The following is a 17,505-nucleotide window of genomic DNA, read 5'->3' on the forward strand; positions in this document are numbered from 1 at the left end:
TGCGCTTGGAATTATTTACAAACGAAAAACTGAGTTTCACGTGAATCTTTTGTGTCGAAGAGAATAGTTTTTCTAGAAAACAGGAGCAATTAAATGGGTGACAGCGATGACAGTAGCGTGGATGATAGGGTAAGTTTATGTTTTAGCTGTGTGTAAATATCAAATGATTTCCGAACTGTTTTCTTCGGAACTATTCACTTAGCAAAAAACAATTTGACAGGAGTTCCATCAGCCATTTACGAAGCATTTTGTTTATGGACGTTGAATTTTCCTGATTTTTTTTTCGATCGAAGCATTTTCGTTAGTTATTTTATGCTTTACTTTTCATTGTTTCTCGTTATTAGATACCTAGTTCGTTAATTCGACTTTCGGACGAAGTTCCGGTTTTAAGATGTTGGTGGTTTTCGAATCATTTTGAAAAAAGGTTAAAGTCATTTTGCAGACCCTTAACTCTTACTACGGTTTTCTAGTGTAATTTTTAAATTGCACGCTTTATATACTTTGTTCTTGGGTAATGTGACCAGACGTCCCGCCAACAGTCCCGCTTTTTGTCTTACTGTCCCGCCAAAGTGTCCTGCTTTGTCGATGTTGAATACAAACTGAAATTCCAACGATGAATTACTTTATCAGGACTGCATTAATCAATGCGGGGTGCTAGAATCCAATAAGATCACCTTTTCTTCATAAAAAGACATTTATTTTGCTAAAACTACACAAGAAAACTACAGAGCCAAAAATATCTAGGCATTACAGCGCCTTTTTCAAACTCCTACTAATTTCAATTTAATTTTACAGTGTTCTGACAATTTCTCGTGCATCACAATTATCATTCACTTGGAACTCTCTTCACTTCAGTTTCTAACAGTCGAAAAAGTCCCGCTTTTTTTGTTTAAATTCCGTCACACAAGAAATATAACATACAGTCTAGATTTTTTAAATGCTTTTTTGATTTTTTGCTGTCAGTAAACGTAAGAATGCCATGTAAAATGTTATTCTTTAATTAATGTGACCAGACGTCCCGCTTTTGGCTGGACAGTCCCCTGAAAGAACATTTTCCTTGGTGAATAAAATTTGGACATCTGAAAAAACGCAATTATCAGTTGACACTTTAAAAAGTCTTCTTTTAACTAAAATTAACTTTTGTTATTCATGCAAGGAATTCCTCGATTTTCTGAAGGCAAAAAGAATTTGCTTCTTAAAATTGCTTCTAACAGCAAGTACAACTAAAATAATAATTTTGATTAATAAATTTGTTGTGTGATGCAATATTCTTTACATCAATACTATTAAATTATTTTCAACTTGAGTTCTTTATTGGTTGTTTGAGTTATTTCTTGGCATTTTTCTGTTGCATAAAATATTAAGCCTGTGAAAAAAAACCAACTACTCTACCCCCCCCCCCCCCCATCATGTGTCCTGATTTTTAGCTTGAAAAATCTGGTAACATTATTTTTAGGGCTCGTTAGACCTCGGATCGTGTTTTACCAGTCTCAATAATATTTTTTGTTCAATTTATGACCAGCGAATGCCCCCTATCGCCCATCCTATAACAAAACCGCATGGTGAAGTTACATTGAACAAGTTTTATTGTTATTTTTCTTTGCTGATAGTAAATTATTCCAGACTCTATCAAAAGAAAGAATCTCAGGGAGTAATTACTTTATTCCAAGAATATCAATTAATTATGCAACCTTACCTAAAATAGTACGCCCACCGCTAAGTATTCCTCACCTTGCCAAATGCAAGAAAATCTTGAATTTGGCGAAACAAACTCGAATTTGGCACTAGTATTGGCAAATGAAAAATTCTCAAATTTTGGCGGAGAAAAAATTGCCCTCTATCCTCAAAATAAAGTCAAAAGATTGTTAAAATTCTACAGGATTAGTAAAAAAATGTTGCCTCATTGAGAACTGATTTGCAATCTCTGCCAACCACAAGAAATGCTGATTGTAGAAGGAAAATCAAATGTGTTAGGTATTTATTTTAAGCGTTATGCTGCATGTTTTAAACTGAAGTAAGCGCATAGTTTATTAATAAACTATACTTGATTTTCTAAAGAAAAAAATCACCATTAAAATATGTTAAAATCAGGGCTGGCAAGTTTCTGCCAAGGCGGTTAAAACCACTGGTAGAAACCGGTTAAAACCGGCATGGCAAAAACCACTTTCTGCCACATTTTTGGCAGAAACTGGCAAAAACTCTCAAAATGACAAAAAATAAAAAAAGACTATTGACAGACAGTAGAAAATGCATGGAAAAAATAATTAATTGTTAACCAAAGCACAGTTTAATTTACAATATTATCACGATTCAGAATCAAATGTTACATTGTTTAAGCCCTTTAGTTGCTTTACGGAAAAGGTGGTTCCAAAAATCTAAATAGTTTCTCAATTTAATATGCACGAATGAGAAACTTTAGAATATTCTTGCAACAAAAGAGTTAGCAGGCAATGCATCAAGGAACAAGCAATATTCATAAAACATTCAAATTGTATATATTTTATAAACTGGTCCATCATGTAGTAACTAGGGTAGTGGTAAAATTTCGACTAGAAAAATGAGTTTCGAGAAGTGGGGCCAATTTGTTTTGCAAAGCTGTGATATTAGGTACAAAATCTAGATTAATATTGGCAAGTAAAATTTGACACTTTCTTTTGGAAGCACATGATAATTTCAATCACAACCAATTTAGATGAAGCTTATTTGAGAGCAAATTACAAACAGTAATGCCAGTTTAATTTTGTATGTCACTCCTCTATCCTAAGAACCTATAGGATTTTCGTCCCTTGTTAGATTAATCCAAATATTACGAGCATCAGCAATTGAAAAGTTCCCTTTCTGAACTAAATCAAGGGCACTAGCATAACATTTTATTTTTGAAATGGGGTTGAATTTTTTTGTTTACCTAAACAAATATCATTTAGTAATTACTTTAGTTTTTTAAGACGATTTTAAGTTTTTGCCAGTTTCCGCCGGTTTTAACCGGTTATAACCAGTTTCTGCCACTGGCACGGCAAAAACTAGTTTCTGCCGGCAGAAAGCCAACCCTGGTTAAAATTAATCTTTGGCTAAAACTTCAGAAATTTGGCTAAGGCTTTTGAAATTTTGCTAAATTACTGGCTAACACAGGCAGTAAATATGAAATGAATGCTGACAAGTGCAAAAGTGTATGAAATTCTACCCACTGGGGATAAGATGACCATACAATGTAGTCCATCCTCATCAATCGAGTTTTTAACCCCCGCCCCACAAATGAAGGGGGTTATAAGTTTGACGTGTCTGTCTGTGATACTCTGGCGACTAAACGGATAGACCGATTTTGAAAAAAAAAAAAAAAAAAGATGTTCAAAAGGAGAGTTGGTCGAGAGTGTTCTTAGCTAGGTTGCATTTTTGAATGACATTCATTAACGAAGACATGAATTAAAATCCTCTAAGCGTTTTTTCGCAATTTTTGGAGTGAACACATAGTTAAAAAATTTAGTACCAAAATAGACAGGTTTTTTTTCTGCGTCTGATAGAATGTGTTTGGAACATCCATGTTTGATTAGAATCGAATTATAACGTTTTTTTTTTTTAAAGCAAATTTTAATAACGGCTAAGGCTTTATTCACGAGATTTATCCCCGAATTCGTTGTTGGCCGACAAGGAAATAAAACGCATTGATTTAAAATTTTTATCTGTTGCCAGTTTCTATTCTATAGTAATTAAAATACTTGAAATTGATTTTTAATAATATAAGGCTTTTAAAAGGATTTTCAATTTTCCCTCTTGATTCTGCAGTTGCGACTCAATCAGGGTTTTTAAAAATTTTTAATTTTATCGTTGTTTTTACTTTATTGTTTATTGAATTTAATCAACACATTTTGTTTCAGGATGTGTTTGCAGCAAGGAAGAGGCGTCGCTTCCTCAACGTAAGTTACGGGATTCTCATTTTTAAAGTCTTAGTTTAAAAAAAAACTCTTTTTGATATGAGTGTTAATATTTTAAATCATTGGTTTCATTTTTCAGTGATAGTATTTCATTTATTTACTGTTGAAGGACATTTTCTCACAAGCGGTAAATTTTACGAAATGAGTTTTATTTCAGTTTTAATTATCTAATCATATAAAGAGAAAACTGCTACTTTGAAAAGAAAATGACTCTTGAATAGAGATGAAAGCAATCGGGGAAAAAAACCGGAAAATTTCCGAAAAAAAACGCAAAAAATCCGTTTTTTTTTTCCGAATTAATAAATTTCCACTTCGGAAAAATTGGAAAAAAAAAAGGATTTTTTCAGTTTTTCAGGGTTTTAGTTGAAATTTTCAGCAAAAAGTGATTAGAAATTTCTCACGCTTTAATTCTGATGCAATTTCCTCCCCCCTCCTGTTTTATGTTAAAATACTATCTAAAGTTATTGCAAGCTGTTGTATGACACTATAATTTGCAGATAGATCAAAAAATGTTTAATAATCGACTATCATTTCCAATCCACTTGAAATGGCATGCTGGTTTCAAATACTGTTTGTCGAGGCGCAACAAGCAAACAAACTGTCGTTCTACTTGGTTAAACAACTTAAAATAGCAGTTATTTCGCTTAAAATTGTAAGAAAACCGAAAAACAATACATAAACTAGGTAATATATTGTAAATTATTTCCTAATAAACTGAGAAGCAAAAATAAATTAGGTACTCATTAAAATGAAATTATTCGATGATACAATTTTTGTCCGATATTTTTTTTTACCGCACCCTGTATACTGCCGTGCTAAGCAAAAAAGGGGACTTTGCAGTTAGGCTCAAGCTGAGATATTTAAAGTGTGGCTCTTCCATATATTTGATTCAGATGTCTTTTTTTAAAAGAATTTTTCAAAACAATAGCTCTTGATCAAATGACCCTAAAACATTTTTTTTATTAAGTAAAATACAAAACAGAGAACAACTTGGTTATAATAACTCAAATTTGTTCAAAAGGGCTGGTATGACTACTTTTAGTACTGTGCTTAGCATGGCCGTATGAATAAACTTAAACTCCAGTTTAATTTTGGTTCAGCTTAAGAAAAACCAATTTCGTTTTGATTTGGACTTAGACTGGATTGGAAAAAATCAAAACTCAATAGCCTGCATTTTCAGACAGTAACATTGTATTATTTTTCTTCCAAAAAAAAAAAAAAAAAAACAATTATATTTGAAAGTCAAAAATTTCAGAAGTTTCAAAGGCAATCTAAAATAGAAAATGTAATTGTTTTGATTAGACACACATTACCCAATATTATTGGTTGTGTGACGACTTATTTCTGGGTTTGACCATGAAAGCCCTCTACTCAGTTATAAAACAAAAAGGTTTTTTCTTCTAATTAATCTTACCTTTATGTGTATTTCTGTCAAGCAGGTAGGTAGCATATATTTTTTAATGCTTAACCCTTTATTTGTAACAAAAAACACAGAGCTATTAAGTAACCCAAAATTTATTCATAAAAAAATCAAATTTTCCAATTTTTCCTGTAAAAAACTGTAAAAAAAACGTTTTTTTTTTCCACCACTTCAAATTTTTTCCGGAAATTTTACATCTCTACTCTTGAAAAAAGGGAGATAATGGGATCGTTTCTGAAATTTCAGAAATATTTTTTTTAGAAAGAACATGCTTAAAAACATTGGATTTGGACGATTTTTAAGTAATTTGACAAAGTTTAGTATTTTTAAACAATTATTTTAATCGGTGCGCAGATTCAATTTCATTTTTTACGCTTCTGCACATGACATCACAAGTGAAGAAATACCATTAGTGCAGAGTGCAATTATTTAATTTGCTTCTAAATTATTATAACCTCGAAATGCAGTAGACAGCAAGCCTAAACATTCAGCGGGCCAGTGGATTGTGAGCCAAGGTACGTCACATGTGACGTCATAAAGACCACCCCTTGTTTGACAAATCAGACGTTTTAAAAAAAATTAATTAAAAATTAAATGTTGAGAAAATGAAAGTATTTTATGGGTCAATGTTATCTTTATTCATTTATTTTATTTTATTTATTTATTTATTTATTTATTTATTTATTTTTTATTTATTTATTTTTTTTTTTTTTTTGCTCATTCTATCAACTTTAGTGCCTAAAAGTAGTGGGTACTTTTGACTGGGGGAAGCATCCCCATTTGTTATAATTTAATTCCTCAAGCAATCATAACCAACTCGAGTTTCAATTCTGTTTTATTTATTTAGAAACTAATTTCGGTATATGTCCCTTTTTTTGTTTGAAACATTTCTGTCTTGGAAATTTTTGAGACTTTTGGATGCGCTCATCAAAAAAAAAAAAAAAAAAGCATTGCGTTTTATTTATTTTTTCTCGCAAAAGTCTTTATTGTGCATGTTGTCATTTCGATGTTTCGGAGGCTTTTTGTATTCTTTTGAAAATGTATGGTGTGACTCATTTTTTTTTGTTGACTTTTAAGGACCCGGACACAGATCGGAGAAATGTGGCCAGGAAATCGACCGGAAGAGCTTCCGATGCCAATCAGGTCTGTAGAGAATGTCGAAAGAGCTTTGCCGCTTTTGGGATGCTTCCGTGTTGGCTTTGCAATCAAATCTGTGAATGGGCAGCTGCTTCCTTTGTTTTCTGACATGACCCTTTGTGGCTTGTAACTCTTACACGCTCTTATGTTCTGGTTCTGGTGCATCTGTGTTTGGTTTTGGTTTTAACTTCTCTAATGAATTTTAGAATTCTAACCTTTTATTTCCAGCATGGGTTTTGGTGGTCATACTTGCCAACTGTACTGTTTTTAACGGGAGACTCCTGTTTTTTGCTTCCATCTCCCGATTTCCCGTTTCTTACGAATTTCTCCCGTTTTTTCAATCAATCGTCAAAAAGTTTCACTTTCTTCTCAATATGGCGCCCCTTTCTAGTCTGCCAATGTCAGGGAATAAGAAATTTTCCAATTAATAACTCCGTCAGTAAAAATTAATTTTTTGAAGCTTTCCACTGTGCATGTCAACGAAGCACGTGCTCTGCTGAAAATTTCAGCAGATTTCAATCCTTTTGCATCTTGAAAATATTTCAATTATTTTGAAAGTTTGAAGTTATTTTAACATACGCTACCCTATACCTATTTATTATATATATTATTTTCATCACATACCGATTTTTTTTTTTTTTTTTTTCGGATTTTAGGAATTAAATTTTGGTAGCTACATTTCTGGAAGAGACTGGGGAATGTACAGAACTTTAAGCAAGTTCACTACTTATTATTAGGTTTTTCCTTTGCAGTATGTTTTTCTTGCTGCTACCAATTAGCTTACATCTGTGAAAAATCCCCATTTCACTTTAAATTTAGTATTCATGTTATTTAAAAGCACAATTAATAATTATGCTGTGAAGATATGCCGCTGGTGATGCCTCTAGTTTAATCTCCTGTTTTTTTTCCTTCAAAGGTTGGCAAGTATGGGTGGTGGTTTATTCATACTTTCATATTAATATTTTGTTCTAGTAAATTCTTATAACATAAAATTTCTGCTGCATGACTCATTTATATATGCAGTAAACTCCCGATCATCATCGAGGCAGCTTATCCGCTGCATTTCACATCTTTGATCTTTTTTTTTTTGCCGATGATTAATTGATTGTGGCTAAATGCACTCATACCCCTCCCTTTACGAAACAATTTCCCTCCTTTTAATGCTTTTCCTGTAACCTATCGATCTGTTTGCATAGTTTGCTCACGTTCTTGTATACTCTGTTTGCCATGATGAGCCATTGTTTTTGGCTTTTATGTACATTTTTACATGCACTGTTATTGTTTCAGCTATAGTTATAAACTAAACAAAAGTCGATTGAATTTTTTGAACTATTGCATTCCTACTATCGTTTTTGACCTATTTTGCAAGTTATCCTTGGATCAGGATTGTAAGAGTTTCGGCCAGTGGTGGTTTTAACTAGTGATGTGCCGGATCGTTAAAAAAGTAGATCCGCGGATACGGATCCGAATCATCAGTTTCAAGATCCGCGGATACGGATACGGATCTCAAAATTTTTTTTTACCCAATTCAACTACCCAAGTGTAACATTATTTTACGGAAGGTATTCCCGTGAGAATAATGGCAGTTTCTTCAAAAAATGTCAACTGCGGCACAAATATAATCAAGACTATGATTTATTCTTCTATCTCCGCTAAAATGAGGGAGGGTTGGAAGGAATGGGGCAGCGCTGCATTAATGCTTAGATGGAATGTGAAAAATTATTTCTAGCTTACTCGGTAAATGTAGGATACAGGAGCAAGAGTGTAAACCTCCTACTAGACAAGCTAGAAACAATTTTTTGCATTTTATTTCAGCATAAATGCAGCGCTGACCCATTCCACCGAACTTCTCCGACCGACGAAATACAAAGCCGGAACACCTTTACAAACAGAACTTAGTCTCACTTTTTTTTTTTGAAGGATGCCGAGAAAAACAAAAATGAAGAATAACAGAAACCCGAAATCAATAACAAAAACTAATATTAAATTAAAAATTAAAAAAACGAAAAATGTCCCGGAGAGCCGATCTCATATTAAAATGAATTTCGTGGGTCAGAACACGCATTTGTTAACGAATATGAACTGGCACTCTTGACAGCAGGTAAAAATTTTAAATCATTGAGCTTTTTCTCCTTATCTTCCGACAATGAAATCGCTACCAATCACATGTATAAGGGCTTAGAATTGCATTTAAAATTTACTTAACAAGATTATAGCTCCTACTGTATATAAGTTGGAAGTTTCAAATAAATATCAAACGCAGAAAACTTCGTTCTTTCAATTAGGGCCAACGTTTTTAACGAACAGGTAAATTTTTACTACTATTATTGTGAAAAACGTTAAGTCGATTTTTAATTAATATATCTGGTAATTAAAGTTCTACAAAAACGAGGCCTAGCTAAGAACACTTTCGATCAAGTCAACTTTTGAACGAAAAATGAACTATCAAAACGGTTCACCTGTTTAGAAGCTTACGATGCTACAAACACTGATACACACTTTTAAAACTTATTTCCCCTTCCTTTTGCAAGGGGAGGGGGAGGGGGGGTACAAATTGGTTTCTGAATGATACCTTATAGTACAAATAGGGAATAAAACCTAATTTGAACGGTATTTAAGAGTCTTTTATTCAAATATTTAAAATTTTTTAGAATAGCAATGATCCGTTTAAGATCCGTCAAAAAAGTAACGGATACGGATATGGATAGAGATCTTTATTTTCCCTCGGATATCCACGGATACGGATATCCAGAACATCACTAGTTTTAACCATGGATAAAACCGGTTTAAACCGGCCGGGATAAAATCATTTTTATCCAGTTTTGGCCACTTAGATACTTATCAAATTTAAATGAAAACCAAATAATAATTCATTAAAAAGAGATGCAAAACAAACCATAACCAATCCTCTTTCATTATTTATCTAAATAGTATGTTTTATACAGTTTGTAGAAATTACAGCATGTTTGGAAGATAAGGTTTACATGAAAAATATGCAGCAACATTGAAACAATAATAGAGTGAAGCATTGTAAGTTGAATAGATAGGTTTTAAGTCTCACACACAAACATACAAAGTATTTCAAGTAGTTTTAAAGAATAAATGAGAGAGAAAAAAAGCTTCTTTTAGAAACATATATGGGCATTTTTTTAAAAACAAAACTAAAGGCACAGGGGGGAAACACTTTTGAAAATTAAAAAGTAGAGACGTACCGAGTAGCACTTTGGCCGAGTACCGAGTACTCGGCATTTCACTACTCGGCCGAGTTAACAAGTACCAATTATGTTTTAAGAAGAACTACTGACACACGTGATCAATTTTGAACTTATTGGAATAGTAGTATAGACCTCTTTGTCCATATGAAAGTTTTTAAAACTAAATACCTGCTGAAATTTAATTTTGCATTATTCAAAAAATTTTGTTAACGTCAAAAATTTTACAAAAAAATTATTTTTTAAATTAAAAATAATTAAATAAAAGGTATGATTGATCAAGTTCGAATTAAGACAAACTATACCAATCTATTTTAGTTCTAGTCTGCCAAACATAAATAATTTTTAAAAGCAAATGTGCAGGAACACTGCACACACGTGTTTCTGCGTTACAAGGAACGTCTTTATCAGTGCATAAAATGTGAGCTAAAGAATGTTAAGACATTCGACAAAAAAATCTGACTTTTGTCGAATGCCTTTAAATCTACAAGCTCACATTTTGTGCATTGAAAAAGGAATTTCCTGTAATGCCAAAACACGTGTCTGCAGTGTTCCTGCACTATGCTTTTAACGTTGTTTTATTTCCCTTTTTTTAAGCAAAGGAATTTTTATATTTCTTATAACTAATTTTTGTTTGTAGCAAAACTCTATTTTTTATGTAAAAATTCCATATTTTCTATACTTACCTTTTTTGCACAATTTTTAATAAATAAGTTTTATTAACTTTGGGGACATTAAAATAAAAATTTATTCCATTAAAGCATTAAAAACTTCATTATTCTCAAAATTTAAAATTGACTTGTAAATGATTGCAGAATATTAAATATGCTTGCACTTTTTTATAAATTTTAATATCTGTCTTGGACAATATTCAATTTTTTGCAACTACTCGGTACTGGCCGAGTATCTGATCAGAATTTGGCCGAGTACCGAGTATTCGGCAAATTGGCCGAGTACCGAGTAGTTACCGAGTACTCGGTACGTCTCTATTAAAAAGCAACACTAATGAAAAGTTACTATATTTATGTTACAGGCTGTTTTGTATTCCTTATGTCTTTTGTTTCAGTTGTGAGCAATTTCAGTTATTCATTTTGAAGAAAGTGGAAATTTGTTCACTGCTATTGTTATAAAAATGTAAATTACTTCACTAATATTATATTTAATTAACTAAAATTGCTGTGCTTAGTTAAAAAACTTCCAACTAACAGATTTATTAGTTGCACACATCTCTCACATACATACAAATTAGAAGTGTATTTTCATGTAATTTAGTTTTGGCCGGTTTTAACCAGTGGCCCGGATAAAATCAGTTTTGTCCGGCCAAAACTACAACCCTGCCTTGGATTCCCCTATTCTGCCCTCCTATTCCGTCGATAATCCAGACTTTATTGTATTGCTAATTCATAGCTAATTTAAGTTCTATTATACAAATTGATTTGATTACTATGGCACTGCTATTTCTGCGTGATATTCTGTAGAAAATTACAATTTTTTTTTATATTCTGGTTTCCTTGAAGCAACAATGGCAAATGTAGTGTTGCTAAATGCCACCTATGTTGATCATGATCTCCTTCTGTATTTCGAGTCAAAATCCAGACCTTCCACAAAAATGAAGGAAATTTTTTTTTTTTTGTGTTTAAACATGTATGGTTTTGTAAAACATTAACAATTTCATTCATAAACTCAATGACAAAGTTTTACAGTGATGAAAGTTCCGCACCTTAGCATTGTTTTTTGCTTTAAGTCAGAAAAGAACCTACTAAAACACACTCATATGAAGGATAAAAATTTTGAAGCGAGCCCACTTTGCTATCGCTTGAGTTGCAAATTTTACTCGTTAATCAAGCATAGGTTGTTTATGAGGCATAGCCAATTTAAGGAGCTTACTTACTGTGTGGAGATTTTAAGAAGCTTCTACCTCTGAGAATCTTACTTGCGTGGAGTTGAGTTCTGTAGAATCCCATTTAAAGATAATGTCCCAGGTAGGCTCTCATTGAAATTTTTGTCTCAATCATGCTGTACAGCAGCATCTACCAGGGCTACTAGTACAATCTCTTGCCCAAAGGCGGAGGAGAGGTTCACCGACCATGTGTACTGGTTATCTCCAGATTTTTGATTTTGCCACTTGCAGGGGTCGAAGTAGTCCTATATATCCTATAATTCCTATATTTTCAAGAAAAACATCAAAATCATCCTATATTTTTGAAAAATGTCCTATATTTCCGTTTTTTGTTGTTGTTGAACCAGGAGGACATTAATTCTACAAATTTTGGTGCGTGGTGCACTAAGGGAAAAGATGATTTCACCGCTTTTTGCCATTTTTGCAACTGTTCAGTGCCCATAAGCAATAGTGGATTTTCGCAATGAAGGCAGCATGCTAAAACATTCAAGCATAAAGAAGACTCTGAAAAACGTCAAGAGGATCCTGCTCAAGCTCTGTTTGTTCTTAACACAAGTGTTAAAGGGTTCAGTTTAGATATAAAATCAAATAACAGTGGAATTAGTACTTGGATCATGAGTGAGGAAGAAAAAATAAAAATTTTCTTTGTTCAAATTTTGTTTAATTATTTCGTCTATAAAGTACACTGTTCTTTTTTCAAAAATTCTTCTTTCAACTACAGGAAAGTCATTTCAGATGTAAGGAATAATTTTATTTGAGTTTTTTTTTTTTTAAACAAAATCATTGATAAGAATAAATAAATAATATATGATATGTATTATTTCTTCTTTCATAGCAAAAATATTCATATAATGTGTCCTATATTTGTCCTATATTTTTTGCGGAAAATGTCCTATATGTGCATGGCTGCCACACTTCCGTCCAAGGGACGGAATTCCGTCTTTTCAAAAGTTTCGGCCATCGGATTTTTTTTTTCCATGTTCAAAATGATTTTTATAGATGAAACAAATCTTTACTTTTGAATCTCTCACTCTCAAAAAAGGTCTTATTCTTCTGAGGACAAAAAACTGGCCCATTTTTATCACAATGCATCTTATAGCCAAGAATCTCATACCTGAATTTTTTTAAATTACTATTTTTTGTGTGAAATATGAACTATTTATGTAACATGAACTATACAATCTGAAGCTTTTTTTCTGCAGTAGCAAATAGTAAGTTTTTTTAATTGTATTTTATTATTAGGTTCTTTTTCTACTTTTACCTCCTAAAAATCTTGGACAATGATAGGTTATTTTTTTATTTAGGTTTTAATTTTTACTTAATCTTACAATTTGGTTTTACTATATAGTTACAGCATCAAATATTAGCATTATATATGTCTGAAACAGCAAACAAACTAAGCGCTAACATTTTGGTGCCGCGAAATGGTGCCACGCGCTTTTCAGTCCTGGCCAATTTTTAGAGTGGCACCCATGTATATGTGACAAGTCGGTCACTTCTACCCCTGCACCAGGGTTTAAGCTGAGTTCAAAAGTTCTTTAGCAAAAAAGCTAAAATGGCGAAAAAAGCTTTAGCAAAATGCTAAAATCTTTTGGGGAATGAATATGTTTGCATTTCTTCTTAGATGCCTTAAGTGTTTCATTTGCAGTTGATAATTGAGTTTCAAATTTAACCTAACGTTTCTCAACAAATGTAGCACTTGCTATAAATTTTTTAAGTTTGAAATAATAATGGTAAAGAATGATACTTACCATCGAAAGAACACAATGTTTGATTCTTAAAATGGCCCAAGTCCCCTTCCCACAATAAAACATTTATCGGTGGGACATAATCCCCATTAAGACTAAGTATTGTTCAATTTCATAGTAATTGAAAAATCTTAGCTCCCTTTCTTCCCACCTCTTTCCTTTTTTTTTTTTTTTTTTTTTTTTTTGCGTGTGTCTGACACTCGGCAAAATGTTTGAGCAGAAAAGCGAAAATGCCTTGCTTCATTTCCGCAATTGGGAAAGTCTTTTTGCATTTTGCGAAAAATGCGACTATAGCGGAAACCCTGCCCTGCACTTGCATCCCTTTGCTTCTCACTGCCTCGTATTATGTGTGATTTTCAGGTTTTTCTCGAGTGAGCGATTTTTCTGAAATGAACCTAAATGTTTTTCCCTCTGTCTAGGCCACAGGAGGCAAAAGGTCCAGCCCCAGGGCTGCACCGGCAACTTCGACGATGGCTTCCGACTCCGAAGACTCCGGCGTGAGTGTTTATCGCATTTGCATTTTGATCTTTATATGCAGCTTACTGGGTTTAAGGGGAGTCAGTACCCTAAATACTTTCAAAAATTCGATTTTTTGATTTTTATATATTTTGAAACTCCATTTCAATACCTTTTTAATGATACAAACATCTCGAACGTGCTCATATTAGAAGTCAGTTAAAATAAGCTTTAAAAAATGTAAAACCTATTTCGACGAGTTATGATTTTCCCCTTTAAATTGCAATATCTCGAAATGGTATTTTCTAAACTAAATGTTCCTTTTTCTCAGAAACTAAATTGTGTTAAGCTTTGAAATTTTTATCATCTATTCCATACATCTGACTGCATATACTGAAGTAAACTTTTTCTCATATTCGAAAATTATTTTTTTATAGAGCTGATTTTGTGTGGCAAAATGGTATTTTTTGAAACAAATACAGTGACTTACACATTAGAATTTTTTTACAAAAAAACTAAGCTTTCTTTCTGTAAAATTTTACTTCAGTATAGAGAACAGAGTCTACTTGAGGTACAGAAAAAAATTCATACTTGTATCTTTAATAGATTTTGAGAAAAAGGTACATGAACCTGTGCAAATTAACATTGACGGTATAGGGGGTACTGACTTCCCTTAAGCCAAGTTCAAAAGCTAATACAGTAAAACCTGTAAAGTTAACCACCTGTCTAAGTTGACCACTTTTATTGGGAACGGAATCAGTCCTGTCTAGAGACGTACCGAGTAGCACTTTGGCCGAGTACCGAGTACTCGGCCTTTCACTTCTCGGCCGAGTTACCGAGTACTCGGCCTTTCACTTCTCGGCCGAGTTACCGAGTACTCGGCCTTTCACTTCTCGACCGAGTTACCGAGTACTCGGCCTTTCACTTCTCGACCGAGTTACCGAGTACTCGGCCTTTCACTACTCGGCCGAGTACCGAGTTACCGAGTACTCGGCCTTTCACTTCTCGGCCGAGTACCGAGTTACCGAGTACTCGGCCTTTCACTTCTCGACCGAGTTACCGAGTACTCGGCCTTTCACTACTCGGCCGAGTACCGAGTTACCGAGTACTCGGCCTTTCACTTCTCGACCGAGTTACCGAGTACTCGGCCTTTCACTTCTCGACCGAGTTACCGAGTACTCGGCCTTTCACTTCTCGACCGAGTTACCGAGTACTCGGCCTTTCACTACTCGGCCGAGTACCGAGTTACCGAGTACTCGGCCTTTCACTACTCGGCCGAGTACCGAGTTACCGAGTACTCGGCCTTTCACTTCTCGGCCGAGTACCGAGTTACCGAGTACTCGGCCTTTCACTTCTCGACCGAGTTACCGAGTACTCGGCCTTTCACTACTCGGCCGAGTACCGAGTTACCGAGTACTCGGCCTTTCACTTCTCGACCGAGTTACCGAGTACTCGGCCTTTCACTTCTCGACCGAGTTACCGAGTACTCGGCCTTTCACTTCTCGACCGAGTTACCGAGTACTCGGCCTTTCACTACTCGGCCGAGTACCGAGTTACCGAGTACTCGGCCTTTCACTACTCGGCCGAGTACCGAGTTACCGAGTACTCGGCCTTTCACTTCTCGGCCGAGTACCGAGTTACCGAGTACTCGGCCTTTCACTTCTCGACCGAGTTACCGAGTACTCGGCCTTTCACTACTCGGCCGAGTACCGAGTTACCGAGTACTCGGCCTTTCACTTCTCGGCCGAGTACCGAGTTACCGAGTACTCGGCCTTTCACTTCTCGACCGAGTTACCGAGTACTCGGCCTTTCACTTCTCGACCGAGTTACCGAGTACTCGGCCTTTCACTTCTCGACCGAGTTACCGAGTACTCGGCCTTTCACTACTCGGCCGAGTACCGAGTTACCGAGTACTCGGCCTTTCACTACTCGGCCGAGTACCGAGTTACCGAGTACTCGGCCTTTCACTTCTCGGCCGAGTACCGAGTTACCGAGTACTCGGCCTTTCACTTCTCGACCGAGTTACCGAGTACTCGGCCTTTCACTACTCGGCCGAGTACCGAGTTACCGAGTACTCGGCCTTTCACTTCTCGACCGAGTTACCGAGTACTCGGCCTTTCACTACTCGGCCGAGTACCGAGTTACCGAGTACTCGGCCTTTCACTACTCGGCCGAGTACCGAGTTACCGAGTACTCGGCCTTTCACTTCTCGGCCGAGTACCGAGTTACCGAGTACTCGGCCTTTCACTTCTCGACCGAGTTACCGAGTACTCGGCCTTTCACTTCTCGGCCGAGTACCGAGTTACCGAGTACTCGGCCTTTCACTTCTCGACCGAGTTACCGAGTACTCGGCCTTTCACTTCTCGGCCGAGTACCGAGTTACCGAGTACTCGGCCTTTCACTACTCGGCCGAGTACCGAGTTACCGAGTACTCGGCCTTTCACTTCTCGGCCGAGTACCGAGTTACCGAGTACTCGGCCTTTCACTTCTCGACCGAGTTACCGAGTACTCGGCCTTTCACTACTCGGCCGAGTACCGAGTTACCGAGTACTCGGCCTTTCACTTCTCGACCGAGTTACCGAGTACTCGGCCTTTCACTACTCGGCCGAGTACCGAGTTACCGAGTACTCGGCCTTTCACTACTCGGCCGAGTACCGAGTTACCGAGTACTCGGCCTTTCACTTCTCGGCCGAGTACCGAGTTACCGAGTACTCGGCCTTTCACTTCTCGACCGAGTTACCGAGTACTCGGCCTTTCACTTCTCGGCCGAGTACCGAGTTACCGAGTACTCGGCCTTTCACTTCTCGACCGAGTTACCGAGTACTCGGCCTTTCACTACTCGGCCGAGTACCGAGTTACCGAGTACTCGGCCTTTCACTTCTCGGCCGAGTACCGAGTTACCGAGTACTCGGCCTTTCACTTCTCGACCGAGTTACCGAGTACTCGGCCTTTCACTTCTCGACCGAGTTACCGAGTACTCGGCCTTTCACTTCTCGACCGAGTTACCGAGTACTCGGCCTTTCACTACTCGGCCGAGTACCGAGTTACCGAGTACTCGGCCTTTCACTACTCGGCCGAGTACCGAGTTACCGAGTACTCGGCCTTTCACTTCTCGGCCGAGTACCGAGTTACCGAGTACTCGGCCTTTCACTTCTCGACCGAGTTACCGAGTACTCGGCCTTTCACTACTCGGCCGAGTACCGAGTTACCGAGTACTCGGCCTTTCACTTCTCGACCGAGTTACCGAGTACTCGGCCTTTCACTTCTCGACCGAGTTACCGAGTACTCGGCCTTTCACTTCTCGACCGAGTTACCGAGTACTCGGCCTTTCACTACTCGGCCGAGTACCGAGTTACCGAGTACTCGGCCTTTCACTACTCGGCCGAGTACCGAGTTACCGAGTACTCGGCCTTTCACTTCTCGGCCGAGTACCGAGTTACCGAGTACTCGGCCTTTCACTTCTCGACCGAGTTACCGAGTACTCGGCCTTTCACTACTCGGCCGAGTACCGAGTTACCGAGTACTCGGCCTTTCACTTCTCGGCCGAGTACCGAGTTACCGAGTACTCGGCCTTTCACTTCTCGACCGAGTTACCGAGTACTCGGCCTTTCACTACTCGGCCGAGTACCGAGTTACCGAGTACTCGGCCTTTCACTACTCGGCCGAGTACCGAGTTACCGAGTACTCGGCCTTTCACTTCTCG

The 17,505-nt window shown here is 36.5% G+C and overlaps 1 protein-coding gene across 2 annotated transcripts in view; it reads left to right on the forward strand.

Moving 5' to 3' along the window:
• Nucleotides 1–17,505, forward strand: part of LOC129217673 (non-structural maintenance of chromosomes element 3 homolog) — a 57,269-nt gene continuing 39,764 nt past the window's right edge. The window contains exons 1-4 of one of the 2 annotated variants that reach the window (XM_054852002.1): nt 1–129; nt 3,873–3,911; nt 6,427–6,492; nt 13,766–13,843. In XM_054852002.1, the coding sequence (XP_054707977.1) occupies nt 94–129; nt 3,873–3,911; nt 6,427–6,492; nt 13,766–13,843 (219 nt within the window). In that variant the 5' untranslated portion in view covers nt 1–93. The remainder of the gene's footprint in view (nt 130–3,872; nt 3,912–6,426; nt 6,493–13,765; nt 13,844–17,505) is intronic. The other variant, XM_054852003.1, reaches the window with a different exon arrangement.

This window comes from Uloborus diversus, chromosome 2 (assembly GCF_026930045.1).
Source record: "Uloborus diversus isolate 005 chromosome 2, Udiv.v.3.1, whole genome shotgun sequence".
Taxonomy (NCBI): domain Eukaryota; kingdom Metazoa; phylum Arthropoda; class Arachnida; order Araneae; family Uloboridae; genus Uloborus; species Uloborus diversus.